The 15,625-nt window shown below is 43.9% G+C and overlaps 1 protein-coding gene across 5 annotated transcripts in view; it reads right to left on the reverse strand.

The window, feature by feature from the left end:
• The window catches only part of ndrg4 (NDRG family member 4), a 73,509-nt gene that overhangs the window by 40,271 nt on the left and 17,613 nt on the right, over nt 1-15,625 (reverse strand). For all 5 annotated transcript variants that reach the window (XM_076886908.1, XM_004566143.5, XM_004566144.5 and 2 more), the window contains one exon: nt 760-850. In XM_076886908.1, the coding sequence (XP_076743023.1) occupies nt 760-837 (78 nt within the window). In that variant the 5' untranslated portion in view covers nt 838-850. The remainder of the gene's footprint in view (nt 1-759; nt 851-15,625) is intronic.

Raw genomic sequence — 15,625 nt, forward strand, 5'->3', positions numbered from 1 at the left:
GCCTCTCTGATTCCTCCAGCACAAATAAGAGGCCTGTCTGAAGCACAGGACTTGTCCACATGTATTTATGCTTGTTTTCGTGTTCTTCTGGGTTTGATTGATGTTGTTGCCAATTTGTTTCTATGATGATCACAACAGCTTTGTCACAATTGCCCAATCAGGGTGCGCAATCAATTTTCTTTCTCTGAACTTGCCCTGCTGTATTGGCTCAAGCATCCTTCATCTCTTTTCTTTCTTCTCCATTAACACAAAGTCACTTCACCAGGAAATTGCTCATATCTGGCCTCTTCAAGTAACTTTTTCATTTGGTATTGTCTATACCATTTTTATCATTACTGCAATGAGAGGCATTCAAGCGCCCCTGACTCAGCCACAACTTGTACCTGTTGCTTATTTAATGGATAAGTGGACTGGAATAAGTGGCTCTTATTTAACCACCTACTGCCTATTCGCTGTTTTTCACTCTATGTCCTGCACCGCTCCCTCTCTCTCTCTTACCCTCCTCTTAAATGAGCTTTCATCTTCTCACAGTGCTGCTATCAAAGAGTCATGGTTGGATGGAGTTCATTAATTTCCTCCTCCACTGGTAAACAAGCTCATTGTCTAATTATAAGTCATCACAGCTAATGAGCACAAACATCTCCGTTATAATATGCCAAGAGTTTCTGAGGACGTCGTCCTGCGCACGCTAATCAGCTACAAGACAGGAAGGTTAATGGCAACAAAGAGAACGCACGGTAAATAAACAGGTCGACTAACCATGTCTGAGTCCACTCCTCTCTGCTCCGGCAGCAGGGGCTTCTCCTCCGTGAACTGCTGCTCCTTCATCCCCGCCATCCTGGACAGCAACCTGCAATCACCATGGCAACACGCAGAAAAAGACACATCTAAGGTTACGCTCGCATTTCATCACACAGAGCACGCTGTGGAGCTGACCTTAAAACAACAGTTAAAATAAAACAATCATTCGCATCTCTGTGAGAAGACGGCAGCGGTGACGTCCTTCACCGGATGATTTCAGAAATCTGGGAGGAATCGGATCGCTGATTAAATGTTTCTGCTGACCTGGAATAAACAGAGCTGCTCACAGATGAGGAGCTGATTGGAAACAGAGACGGAATCATGATGCAAAACAGCTTTGCTACAAACCTGCTGCCATCCTTTGAAAAATTTTACAGCAATGAAAAATGTATTTCTATCACTTTTTGGAAACATAGAGACAAAATTTACATATACAGTGGGGGAGAGAATCTAGAGCACAGTAATGACCAGAATTTTAAAAAGCCTGGGAGAAATGTCTAAGAGCAAATCCCCCACAGTGAGTCAGTCGATCCACTGGAGGCATTTATGACATTTGTAGATGCATATTTTTGCCTTCTCTTTTTGTGATATTGGTTGTAACAAAAGGGTAAAACATGGCAGTTTTATCCAAAAATAATTCAAGAGCACAATTAAACAAAAAATGACTCCAAGAATGCATTTCATGTTAAACCTGAGCCCTAAATTTAAAGTGATGCTTTTTCTTAAACATCAATGTACACTTCTGTAAATGCTTGTTGGTAGCTTTTGAAGCATGTTTCATAGACTAGCTTCTGGCTTCGAAAGCACAATATACTAGCAACCAAAATGCTAATGTTAAAGCTTCTTGTTCAAAATCCGTGAGTGATGTTGCTATGATTATGCCCACTTTTTATATAAAAAAAAACATGCTGTATTTAAACGCTACTGTAAACATGTAAATACTAGAAAATGTTGCAGCAGCCAAACACATGCCAACTGGTCTCTAACAAGTTAGTTAGCAGGTATGATAGCGCTCCATGCTCTTGTTCAAATATGGCTAATGCTTGCTCCAAAAACATGGCTGTAGCCAAAATACTAACACTGAGGCTTAAAATGCACACACTATAAAATATGGGCTAAAGCACAGACACTATGTCCATCTTTTACATAGTGTGTGGTTCTGCACAATTCTAGACTCTGTATGTCAGTCCCCGAGGAGTAAACCAAAGTGGAGAGGAATAAAGAGGAAAAGTATGATCATCACTGTAATGATCATACTTTGCAAAGTAACAAAAACGCATTCACAATTGGAGTGGACATAGATGCTTACTGACCGCGATTCCTCTTTTAAAAGTGGAGCTTGGGAGTACACACGCTGCAAGAAAAACAGGGCTACGTGAAGGTCTGATCAAGCAGGCTTATTGTGCTTTACAACACGGCCACAGCACGTAGTTACACACAAGGAAGCCAACAGACACTGACACATGAACACACCCTGCGAGTGGGCTCAGCCAGCATCAGAAGATTAACAGTGCTAGATGTTGACATCAGTCCACCAACAGTGAAACACAGAGGAGCATGCCCACGCTCAAAGGGCTCAGGGCTAATTTAGCTGATACTGCAGGCCTCAGCACTGGAAGGCTTTGTTGCATTTATTTTACATTAAATAGCACTATCAAGACAAACTGAGGAGATGCAATGCCCTTCACTGGTAACCATCAGCCCAAATCAGCTGCATGCACGGCTGACAGAATTGTGTTACAGTTTGATTTCAAAAAGTACTTCACTCTATACACTTTAAGGACTTTCTCTGCCTCACATTTATGGCCAGTTTCATCACCAATTAGGCTAACATGCACATCTTTGGACTGCAGTAGAAAGCCAGAGCACCCGGAGGAAGCCCACGCAGGCAAAGAGCAAAAAAGGAAAGGCCCCAGCCAGGATTTGATCACTGTAATTACATTGCCACTGTGTTGCTGTCTGTAAATGCTAACCACTTTCAGGCTTTGGTGAAGCATGTATGGATTCTGTAGGTGACCATACAAAGCTGCAGGTATGGTCACCAGCTAACTGCCTTGTCAAACCAACTCCTAATATTTTCAGTAATAGATGTGCAGCAGGTGTTATTTGACATTTTCCTTTTCAAATTTTCTCAAATTTCAGTTACATGAATCGATTAAATATCAAAGCAATAGATACTGAAAATATAACATAAAACCAAAACTATATGAAATATCCAAAATGTTTAATGAGATTTGGATAAATCCCCTTCAGCACCACCCTGACCGTGACATCATCATCTCTGCGTCTGATCCCTTCTGTCTCATTTTTCGTTCTCTCCAGCCTCTTTTGTCCTCTACTGCAGCCTCTCTCCTCTCTCTGGCAGTCATGCAGCATAATCTCTGCGTTTTATCCAACACCCTTAAAGAGACAAAGCCCAGATGCCACTTACACTTGCTCCTGGACGCTGATGAAGTGTGTGTTTGTGTGGGTGTGTGTGACCTTACAATGTCAGAACTACTACTTAACATGGAAAGAATCTTCCACCCTAGGAAACAAAACACATCATCGCAGCAGCGTTTTTTAAGCAAAGCTTCACCAGTCAAAACAAATATATGACTTGCTCTGTCTGTGCTAGTGGCAGTGACAGAAGGTGACTTTCTGAGCACAGAGTAGACTGCAGCCTTTGTGTCTGGTGCTCAACTAAATTCTCCAGAGCTGAATGCCTACGTCAGTTTACTGAGTCTGTCACTTAGTGCTGGGCATGTGTTTCATGGCACAGAATATATAGAAAGTCACTGGGACCTAAAAACTTCATGTATACAATCACAAGTTAATTTATTTTTAATGTTTTAAAAACAAGAATTAAGAATGTATGTTGTGGTTTTGGATGTCTAACACAGTATTTTGTGTGCTGAACTTCTAAGTCCTGCTGATTGCTGGTTTATATTTTTGGTATTCCTTCTTTCAGTTTACCCTTCCTCCCTTCTGTCACCCTTCCATTGTAAAAGTCTCAATCAGTGATTTCCCCAGTTTACTTATTTCCTGTTTTATTTTGGTAAGCCCTTTCTTGTATGTTTGGTATTTAGTTTTACCTTCCCTGTCTAGTTTTCCTGATTAGTTACAGCTGTGTTCCCTGGTGTTTCTGTGTGGAGAGAGCGCTGCTACGCACCTAGCGCTAGCATTGGAAGGAGATGCACTGCAGGTACTCCTTGACCTAGCCCCGGCAGAGCAGCATGAGCTCCAGGCCCTCACCATGGCATCAAGAGGCGATTTGGGCAGCGGCACTCCACTGATCAGAGCAGGGAGCATCTGACCATCCGGCCGGGGGAGAGCCTGGGCACCTTTGCAGTGGATGTTTTGCTGTATGCTTGTCGTGGCTACCCGGATTTCCCAGCAGCAGCCCGTGAGGAGCTTAGCCTGCATGCTTTTCTGCGAGGACTCTTTCCAGAGTGACTGCGCCAACACGGACGCCTGGCCATGCCTCGAACTTGGGCGTCCCATCGACAGACCGACCGTTGCTACCGGTGTGATGAGCCTGGCCATGTGGCACGCGACTGCCTGGCGCCCGCCCCGAAGACCAGAACTATGCGGCCTCAGGGAAACAAGAGGGGGAGCGGTGTAGCGAGGGGACCACCGCTCCAGCTTCCTGCCCCCCTCCAAGAACAATGCACGGTGGTGGGCCGAGTCGGGCATATCAAGGGACTCTACCTGAGCTGCTGTTTTGAGGACCAGCCCTGCCGGGCTCCGGTGGATACGGGGTCTACTATTTCCCTAATACGACCTGGGGTGCTCCCTGGGATGTCCGGGCCACTTGTGATGGGTTGGTCACCCACCGACACCCAGCTGATGACGGTGACAGGGGATAGGACTGACATGCGGGGGAAGAAACCATTGCGGATCCGAGTGAAGGATCTGGAGCTGGTGCATGACTTCTGGCTTGCTGACATCCAAGACCAGTGCATCATCAGCCTTGATCTACTGACCCGCTGGGGGGCCTGTGTTGACACCGTAAAGCTGGCTATCACTCTTGGTACAGAGACTCTGGCCCTCCAGTGCGGCCAAAAGCAGGGAACGGAGGGGACCACAGACAGACAAGCCGGGCTTCAGGCAGCTGCCACTCAACAGACTTCGGATGCCAGTGGCTCTGGACCATCTCTACTCGCCTCAGCCCCAGCCTCTAGGCCAGACAAACCTCCCTCGACCGAGACAACCCAAGCTGTTGATGACCTGTGGCAGCGCAGCAGCGTAGGTCTCACCGTTGACCAGTGCCAGCGGTTGAGGTGCCTCCTGGACGAGAATGTGGACATCATCGCCGCTAGTGACAAAGACTGCAGGCAGACGCGGCTGGTTCAGCACACCATCGACACCGGCTCTGCTCAACCCATCCGTCTGCGCCCACACCAGCTGCCCCTCTCGAAACGACAGGAGAACCGGGCCCAGGAGGCACTGGGCATGGCTACTGCTCAGGCCACAGCCAGCCGAGGGGGATGGCTCCCGTTGACCACGCAGCAGCTGAAGCGGGAGCAGGAGGCTGACGCAACGTTGGTTCAGGTGAGGGCCTGGCTGGAGGCGGCACAATGCCCAGGTTGGACGGGGGTGTCGGGACAGGGGCTCGAAGTGAAGGTCTACCACTGCCAGTACAACAATGTGGAGACCCACGACGGCCTCCTAGAAAAGAGCCTGCGACACCAGGTGCCAAGGGGGAGCTTTCATGCCTGGCGACAAGGTTTGGGTGTGCTGCCCGGTTCGCAAGAGAGGAGTGCCCCCCAGGCTGTGCAGTCACTGGCAAGGACCGGCAGAGGTCGTGGAGCGGCTAACAGAACTGGTTTACCGTATCTGCATACCAGGCCCGGGGCACATGGTAATGTTGCACCAGGACAGACACCGTACCGACCGCCCGCTCCAGCAGCCGCCGGGGCAGGGGATGTTGGTGGCACCCCATGTTCTGATGGGGTCCCCTGCTATTCGAGATCGCCTTTGTGTTGGGTAATGGGGTTGTCGGGGACGACTGACCCCTTAGGTGTGGGCTATGTAGTGGGTCAGGGGTGTTTGGCGTTTGACAGCTACGTTCTGTTGTTCCAGGCGGCAGCATTATGTTGCTATGATTACAGGTGACGCTCTCTCTCTGCGACTGTGTGTTTCTGGGTGGAGAGAGCGCCTTTTTGTTGTTGTTGTGTTTTCTGTTGAATGCTAAATAACGGCTGTGCTCCCTGGCTAACTTGCGGGAAGCAAGACCAAATGACACCTCTGTCTCCTCCTTGTCTGAGCTCGCCGCAATATGTTGATTCATGGTTTTCTTCTGTTTTTGTTGTACCGCCTGCTATAAAAAGACAGGCCAGGAAAATCTCCTCCATGTTTTTCGGTGTTTTTTGGTCCATTACTTTAACACTGTGATGCTTACGCCTTTGATAAAGTCTCACAATTGTCACCTTTCTTTTTCTAGATATAAAAATATGGATATGTACTGATAAATGATGAGAATTATAATATTTCTGACTGTCTGAGGCAAAATTTCCCCGATTCAAATCAAATCGATCGAATCGAGGTCTTGTGAATTGTAATCGAACTGATTCTAGAAATCAGTGAGGACACCCAGCCCTAGTCTGTTGCGTTGGGCTCTTTTAATAAAACTCCTCATTTAGGCGATAACGTGGAATCCCACCATCTTTATTCCAGCTCACTCTATGTTCATGACATAGCATCACTTCCTGTCTAGAAGGGTAAGTACTGCCCCCTAGTGGCGCATGATATTCACCAATATAGATTACACCACATCCCCTTTACTGAAGTCAGACTGGTACATTCTTTTGTTCTTCAAACAAAACATAACTGCATATAGTTTTTTCAATACAGGCATACCCCAACATTTCAGGAAACATAAAGTCAGTATTGTCATAAACACTTTTTCTTTTCCTCCTGTAACAGAATAAACACTTTCTCTTTTCTTTTCAACCTGTAACAGAATAAACACTTTTTTCTTTTCAACATGCTACTCTTAAAACCACAACTTAGCATTTGAAACACACTTTTCCGTTTTCAAACAATCAGCTTCACAGATCAAGTCTTTTCGGTTTAATCACCTCCCTACCAGACCGGGTTCTAACCACACCTGGTGTATGGGGTGCGCTTGGCTCAGAAACTGTCTCTGTAGGAGTAGCTTGGATCTGTGTGGCTTCGGTTTGAGCCTCTGTTTGCGGGATCGGCACAAGATGACTGCGGTTCCTTCTAATTGTCCCTTGGGGCCCACTGATGACGTACGATCGTGGAGTCGGGTGGACTGCTGTCACTGTGCCCTGTGCTCTTGCATCCGTGATCCAGACTGGTTGTCCTGGCACCAATTTATCCAGTTCTCTTGTTCTATGTCTCTTGTTAAAACTTTCGGTTTGTCTCAGCCGTTTCTCTCTCTCCGAACAACTAACCTGCTGAAAATCAGGCAGACGGGGCTGTAAGGTTTCAGGAAGCATTGGCAAGGTAGTACGAAGCCTGCGCCCCATGAGAAGTTGAGCCGGGCTGTAGCCATTTGCCAGTGCTGTTGTTCTGTATGCCAGCAACGCCTTGTATGGATCGCTAACCTTTTTGAGGAGATTCTTGATGGTCTGGACGCCTCTCTCCGCTTTGCCGTTGCTCTGCGGGTACCTGGGACTACTGGTAACATGCTCAAAACAGTAGTCCTTTGCAAAGTCTCTCATTTCTTGACATGCAAATTGTGGCCCATTATCGGTGATCAATACTTCAGGGATTCCATGGCGTGCAAATATTGACTGTAAATGCACAATCACATTGGCTGAACGAGTTGGACTGAGTTGAGCAATCTCGACATATCTCGAGAAGTAATCCACTACTAACAGATAGTTTTTGTCTTTTAGTGTGAACAGATCAGCTCCTAAGTTCTGCCATGGCCTCTCAGGTAAACGTGTGGGCATAAGAGGTTCCCTCACATTAACTCTCTCCTGAATGCACAGCCTGCACTTAAGGACAAGTTCACCGATCTGGTTACTCAGGCCTGGCCACCACACTGCTTGTCGCGCACGTTCTCTACACTTGACTACTCCTTGGTGTCCCTCGTGTATTTTGTCCAGAACTGCGTTTCGCATGTTTGCAGGTATGACCAACCTTGTACCTCTCAGTAGTAGTCCATTGTGTACACTCAAAACTGCTCTTTCAGACCAGTAGTGCTTTACCACTCCCTGCAGCTGGTTCCTGTCCGGCCAGCCCTCTGCACAGTACTTCATGACTTGCGAACAGACGCTGTCAGACTGCAGCTGCTCACGGAGATCTGAAAGGTATTTGCTGCTAGTAGGAAGGCCCTCCAGCACTGTGTCAACGTAGATATCAGTGTCCTCCATAAGGTCATTGTCTCTGGGAATCACGTTGCCTGCCAACGGCAACCGTGACAGCGTGTCGGCCGTGGTGAGGCTTTTGCCTGGAATGTGCCTTATAGTGTAAGAATACCTCATCAGGCGCATGCGGAATCTCTGTATCCGCGGTGGAAGCAAATCCAGGGCTTGTCCTCCGAGTAGGCTCACTAGTGGCTTATGGTCGGTCTCAAGCTCAAAGTGTAGCCCTAGAATAAAGTCACTGAATCTTTCACAGGCCCAGGTGAGCGCTAGCGCTTCTTTTTCCAGCTGAGCGTAGCGCTGCTCTGTGGCTGTCAATGTCAATCATTGTCTTTCTGTAGTAAGACTGCCCCCAACCCATATGAAGAAGCATCTGCTGAGATCTTCTGGGGTTTGTTTGGGTTGTAGAGCTGTAGCACTGGTGCAGATGACAGTTCTTGTTTTAAACTGTTAAAGGCGTTTTGTTGCTCATGCCCCCAGTACCACATGTTTTTAGTTGAAAGCAAGTCTCTCAGTGGTTTGTCTTTTTCAGAAAGGTTTGGGATGAATTTCCCCAGCTGGTTCACCATTCCTAAGAAGCTCCTAAGCTCACTCACAGTGCTTGGTTCTTTCATCTTCTGCACCGCACTAGTTTTGTCAGGGTCGGGGCTCATGCCTTCAGATGACACAATGAATCCTAAGAATTTCACTGCTCTTTTGCCAAACTCACATTTTGACATGTTCAGGGTGACGCCTGCCTTCTCTGCACGGTTGAGGACAGCGTGGAGTCTCATGTCGTGCTCCTCTCTCGTAGATCCCCAGACCAGGATGTCGTCCATGTGGCATACGACTCCCGCGAGGCCGGCTGTCACTTCCGTCACCATCATGTTTTGGAAATGCTCTGGTGCACTGGAAATACCAAATGGCAGACGGTTGAAATGGTACCTCCCAAATGGCGTAATAAATGTGGTGAGGAGAGCAGATTCTTTGGACAGCGGTATTTGCCAAAAGCCCATGTTAGCATCAAGCTTGGAGAAATACTGTGCCCCTGTGAGCATGCCTAGTGTTTGGTCGACAGAGGGAAGAATATATCTTTCACGACACACCGACCCATTTAAAGGTGTCATGTCCACGCAGATGCGGACTGTCTCTTTGTCCTTTTTAGGGGCTACGACCATGCCGCAACACCAGTCTGTGGGCTCCTCCACACGACTGATCACCCCCAACTGTTCCATCCTCTGTAGCTCTGCTTTGACTTTGCCCAGTAGTGGGAGCGGAACACGCCTGGGCACTTTCAGTGAATAAGGTTTAGCGTCGGGCTTCAGCTTAATCGTGTACGGTTTTTGAACAAGCCCGAGCCCATCCCATAGCTTCGGGTACGCTTTCTTCACTGTCTCAAGGTCAACATTGTCCATTCGGGCAATTAGTTTCAGTCTCACAGAAGCTGTCCTGCTTAAGAGAGCTACACGCAGATTTCTGACTACAAAGATTGTCTCTGCAGTGCTCCTGTCACTGTAGGAAATGTCCTCCTTTGTGGACCCAAGCACGGTCAGTGCTGCACCTCCTGGTCCATACAGTGGCTTCTCAGCTTTTTGCAGATGCTCATTTGGGTGCTTAATGTCTTTGAATGTCTCTTCTGAGATAGCTGTGACATCTGCCCCCGAGTCTAATTTGAAGGTCATGCTTTTGCCTCTCACGCAGATGTTAGCAAGCCACGGGTCTTCTCCTGAATCCAGTTCACCTAGGAAGAGTCCATCTGCACAGTCTGCCACCTCATGCACAGCTGTAGACCTACAAACTCTCCCGTAGTGTCCACGTTTCCCGCAGTTGTGGCATTCCGCATTTTTAGCTGGGCACTGTGCTGCTGGGTGCATCTGTGTTTTTCCACATTTAAAACACGTTTTATTTTCTTGTTTTTTTATTTGTGGTTTTCGTGGCTTGAACTGCTTTTGCTCTCTGCTTCTGAATTTATTGGGCTGTGACTTTCTGACATGCACGGCGTCCATGGCTGTTTTGCCTGTGCTGCTTTCGCCTCTGAGGTCAGTTTGCTGTCTTTTTATTTCCTCAGATTGTCTCGCCATTGTGATAGCTTTGGTTAGCGTCAAATCTTTGTTGAGCTGCATTCTCTCCGACAGTGATGAATCTTTAAGACCCACAACGAGCCTATCCCTCAAAAGTTCATCGTGGAGTTCACCATATTCACAGTTTTCAGCGAGAGCATATAGAGCTGTTATGAAGGAGTCAACTGTTTCCGCTGGCTGTTGTACTCGCTTATTAAACTTTGCTCTTTCATAAATCACATTCTTTCTGGGGACAAAATGTCTGTCAAATGCGTTTCTGACCGCATCGTACTGCTGGCGCTGCCCGTCTGTTAGGTCTAGTCCCCTTAGCACGTCGTCAGCCTCGTCTCCCATGCAGTATACTAATGTGTTCACTTGGTTAGCATCAGTTGAACCATTCAGATTACTTGCCATTCTGAAACGCTCGAAACGTCTGATCCACTTCTCCCATTCTTGGGGCTTTGTGAAGTCGAACGGTTCCGGTGGCTTGATGGTGAAAGTAGCCGCTGGTGGAGCTGCCGTAACCGGGCCAGGAGTCGCCGGTAATGCTGCTGCTTGCTCCGTCATTTTCGTCACTAGCCGTTCGCCAAGCTGACGGTTATTTTTTTTTCACTGTCTCTCTTCGCCGCCTAGAGCGAGTGCACTTCTGACACCATGTTGCGTTGGGCTCTTTTAATAAAACTCCTCATTTAGGCGATAACGTGGAATCCCACCATCTTTATTCCAGCTCACTCTATGTTCATGACATAGCATCACTTCCTGTCTAGAAGGGTAAGTACTGCCCCCTAGTGGCGCATGATATTCACCAATATAGATTACACCACAAGTCTACTGGACCTCTGTAAACACTTTGCTATCGAGTTTATGGTGTCATTCAGTCATTTCAGGTCATATTGAATAAAAAGTTTAAGTCAATTTAACAACTCTTGGTCATATGTGTGAGTGTGTGATGTGATCATTGGCTAATGACTGGTGATTAACACTTAAATGATTAAAGTTGTTACCAAATGAGCGTGCAGTTTTACAGCCAGAACAACAAAATAGCAACGCCCATGAATACTAAACTCAATTTTTGCCTTTTACTGTTTAATTTATCTTAAATATATTTAAGATATCTGTTAATTTTAAACAGTAAGCTTTTTATATTAACTATAAAAAACAAATGTATTTAATTTTACAGTACTGTATGGAATTTCTTATGTATAAAAGTTGCTACACTTAGGATTTTTACAACATTCAGTACTAACATCACTGTTAGAGTCTGTTACAATTAAATCAGGTTAAACAGATTTAATGGGACACTGAGTCAAATATTAATTTTAACTGGTTGTTTCAAAAGAGCTTTCCAAACAGAGTGTGTGAAATCCAACATGTGGTGACGTTTTCTAGTTTTTGTGTGCTCACAAACTATGAAACGTTCACGTTACTTAATTTTAACTCTGAGAAAATTAACATGAATTTTGTTTGGTTTACCAAATTCAAATATTTGAACTTAATGAACTATTAATAAATTGACACTACACAAGTGAATGAAATTTAACTGACAAATTTATGACCTGTTCATGAAACTTAATCAAAATACGTTAAGCAAACCTTTCATTTTTAGATGGAGATATGGTGGCATGATGAAATTACCTTCATTCTACAGATTAATTTTACTGCGATTTCTATGGACTTGGTTTGACCTTCAATAAATGATTGTTTCATTTGATATCTTCCTGAATAAGAGTCTTTCTTTGGGGTCCTGTCTTCACCAAATATGATATAGCATAGTAACGTGCAGCCACAAGACACAGACATGTTTGGAAGGTTTTGCACCATATTTTCTAGTCTTTGGCATGGAAGGAAGTTGGTTTGGAAACATATTTGGCGATGCTTCATCTCCTGCCTTGCGTTTGTGTGGGAGCCCCATCAAAAACCTGTCATACCGTGCCCCCCCCTGCCATGGCTCTGAAGAGAGAGGAATACGCTGCTGCACATCAGCCTTTTAAAGTAAGAATTCTTTTGCAAAAACATCTAATCTAATATTACTAGAAAACTAATATTATTATCTAATATTATTATCTAATATTACTAATATCTAATATTACTAGAAAACTAATATTACTAGAAAACAAAAATGTGCTAGCCACCTCAGTCACTTTGTTCTCACCATAGCAAAGATGCTATCAGGTCAAAACTTGATAGAGAAACAAATATCACTGTATAGAGACGAGCCATGTGCATTTTATTATAGTTTAATTAATTTTGAACTATGTAGTTTTATTGTTTTGGACTCTTTTTTCCTAATGTAGGTGTACTCAGACCACCAGCATTCAAAGGGGTTTAAAAAGAAAGCTCAAATATAAGTTAATTAGTAAAAGGCTGAAATTTTTAAAAAATCACAATGGAAAAAGATTTAACAAACTGAAAGCAGGTGTAGATAATAAACTCATGATCCACGACTGCACTAACAGTGGACACCTTAACAATGTGATAGTCCCGCATTGAAACTACAATATCACTAAGGCAGACTACAAAATGTGCAGCATAGTTCACCCCAATGTTTTCTTTAGTTTAGATCAATAAAAACAAAACCAGCAGTAAAAAAATATCACTTCATTATAAAGTTTGATATTGAGAATAAAACATATAGCCTATAGTTTTTTTCAAGAAATGAGTGACAAAGACAGTGATTGTATCTGCTAAAACCAGTAAGATGCTAAGGTGCTGTATTCTGAGCTAGCTAGACGTGACAGAGTGTCTCTTTAGGCTGTAGGACACGGCATCCAATTTCAGCTTTTAGAAGGGTCAGGGCACAGGACAGTTTTTCACTTGCCCTCAGTCCAACTAATATGAGTTAAAGAGGAAGACAAGGACAAATCAGAATGAGGTTATTTTCCACTGTGCCACAGGACTCTCAGTTGAAGTTAAACCTTTGGATCATAGCTACACTCGTTGCGTACTGGAGGAAAGTCTTTTGTAACCTAGCATTAGCAAGTGCTTGAGAGGAACACTTTGAAAATGAGGTCATTAGTGCTTCAAGGCAAAAGAATAAAACGCCCCTTAGTGGACACAGACCCAGACTCTTCTTTGTTTCGTTAGCTTGGGCTTTAATAGCAATATCAAAGAGTTTATGCTCATTAAAGTTACATGTTGCTTGGTGTTATTAGCGCTGAGGAAAGAAAACAGAAGAAGAATCTCTGACTACTTGTCTTCACATTAAAAACTGAGTTCTTTTAAAACAACATTCACACAACCGTCAGTCAAGCCTTCTTCCAGACCACATGTCTGTTTACCTCTTTCCTCCTTGTTTCCTTCCCCTCCTGTCTAGTTTATTAAATGGCTGAATGTGACCTTTCTGGAGCCACTGGAACAGAGCCATGAGGGGCATTAATATGAGAACAGAGACCAGACAACAACACCTCCCTTCGTCCTGCTTCCTCACTGAATAGCTGCCTGTCTTCCTTTTTCCTCTGTAATCACTTTGCCTCATTATCACCATTTCATCTTCATCATCCTTCATCTTTATAGAAAAGCAACACTTAGTTTTCCAGTTTGTTAAACTGAGAAGAAATATGTCAAAATGGGTTTGAGTTATATGCAGTTAATACAATAATGGTGGCATATTTGTCACTATGAATACCAGAATTAGACAAAAACTGTAATCGTAGCGATAGTTATTTTTCATCAATGCTGCACTTCAGAGGTACTTAAGCTGTCTTGCTGATAAAATGTCAGAGCTCATAGTATAACAAACACTGACCATGACCGAGGTGTTTTTGTTTATATAAATTGTGAAGTGAAGTTAAAAAACCATGAAAATTGTTTTGCTGTACAGGGTGTGATTAAAGCGAGGCCCATAGAAACAGAAACTGTTTAAATTTAGCTAATCCCCCCTTTAACGCTTTCTTTTTAGATTGCTCACTGGAAACCCCTGTATGACCACTCAATAACATCAAACTATTCTGGATGTTTTGAAAGCTGTTAAAACTATTCATCTGTTTCTACATTTCAGGGTCTCTTTTTTCAAAGGAATCCAGTATTTTTTACGCCTTTTTTGTCCGTTTCATATGAAGGCTTTTGTTTGCCTGTTGAAAAGCGTAATCTCAGTAGTTATATGATACCCAATTAATTGTCGTGTAGTGGGCTTTGCATTTGAACATAAACACTAACATAAAGATCACATGTTTGTCCTCATAGGACCGGGATTTGTGCCACCATGGACTGTAGTCTTGGACTAATGTAACAATGTGACCCCAGGGAACATGCTTTTTTCGCCGTGCTAGAATAAATACTAGAATAAAGTGCAATTGCACATCCACTACAGTAGGTGGCAGGGTTTTTTGCACCGAGCATGTGCACACACACAGCACACAGCAGGATGTGTGTTTTCAAAATGTTTTCTTCTTCCTAATGGGGACGTAAGAGAAAATAATTGAGAAACACTGCTGTAGTTTGTTTATATTTTTAATTGGTAATTATGCAACAGTTTAGCCATGTTATGGAGTAACATGGAAATAATGTATCATTAAGTAAATAACCAGTAATATGTAATAGATTACTTTATGTTACCTTCATATTAAAGTAACAAAGGAAGTGACTGGTTAAGCTGAGAGATTGCACTTAGTCACAGAAGATAGCAGAGCTGCTTGGATGTGACACAGATACTGCAGCTCAACGTAATCTAAGAATAAAACTATAAATTCTTATGTCAACTGGGAATGCACTTTTGTGGGTCTTCAGACTCCAACACAGTCTGGTGGAGATCAACTCGTATCGCACAGAATGTGTGAGCTGTCTAATGTCTGAACAGACAAACCCTAGTACAGAGACACGAACGTCACTGACCAATAATCCAGTGAAAATGACAACTTTACCCACACTATGCACATGTTTAGAGTATCTGTGAGCTCTGAACCTTAAAGATGTAACGGATAAAAATAAATCTTCAAGGATTAGCACTTTATCCTGATTTCACCTCAATAAATCCTTGGAATGAATTTCTCATTTGTCTGCATAGAAGGTGTTGCAGTCCTGCCTCCAGGGTCATCATAATATATCAGAGATATAAGGATAGCTTATAGTTCATTATCCAAAATATTTCTGTTTGCTGGGCTCTGATTGAAAAATCTATATTATTTTCTCAAGTAGCTAAAGTCACTCTTTATTTTGAGATTACTGGTGCCCCCTTTTTAAAATAATATCATCATTAAGTTGATATTAGGCATTCAAAGTAGGTGTGAGCAAGTGTCACTCACCATCTTCACTCTTTCATCTAAATATGGTTACTATTGATTTGAAAATGTCAAGATGGTAAAAACTTAGCTTAAAAATGTATCATTATGGAGATTCAAATTCAAGTTTGACTGGACCCAGAATACAGAGAAGAAGAAAAACCTAAAGCCAGTCATATAAGGCTCATTAAGGTTAGTTCTTAGCTTTGGTTAAAGCTAATTTTATATTTTTGGCCCACTGATAATTGAA

Source organism: Maylandia zebra, linkage group LG7 (assembly GCF_041146795.1).
Source record: "Maylandia zebra isolate NMK-2024a linkage group LG7, Mzebra_GT3a, whole genome shotgun sequence".
Classification (NCBI taxonomy): domain Eukaryota; kingdom Metazoa; phylum Chordata; class Actinopteri; order Cichliformes; family Cichlidae; genus Maylandia; species Maylandia zebra.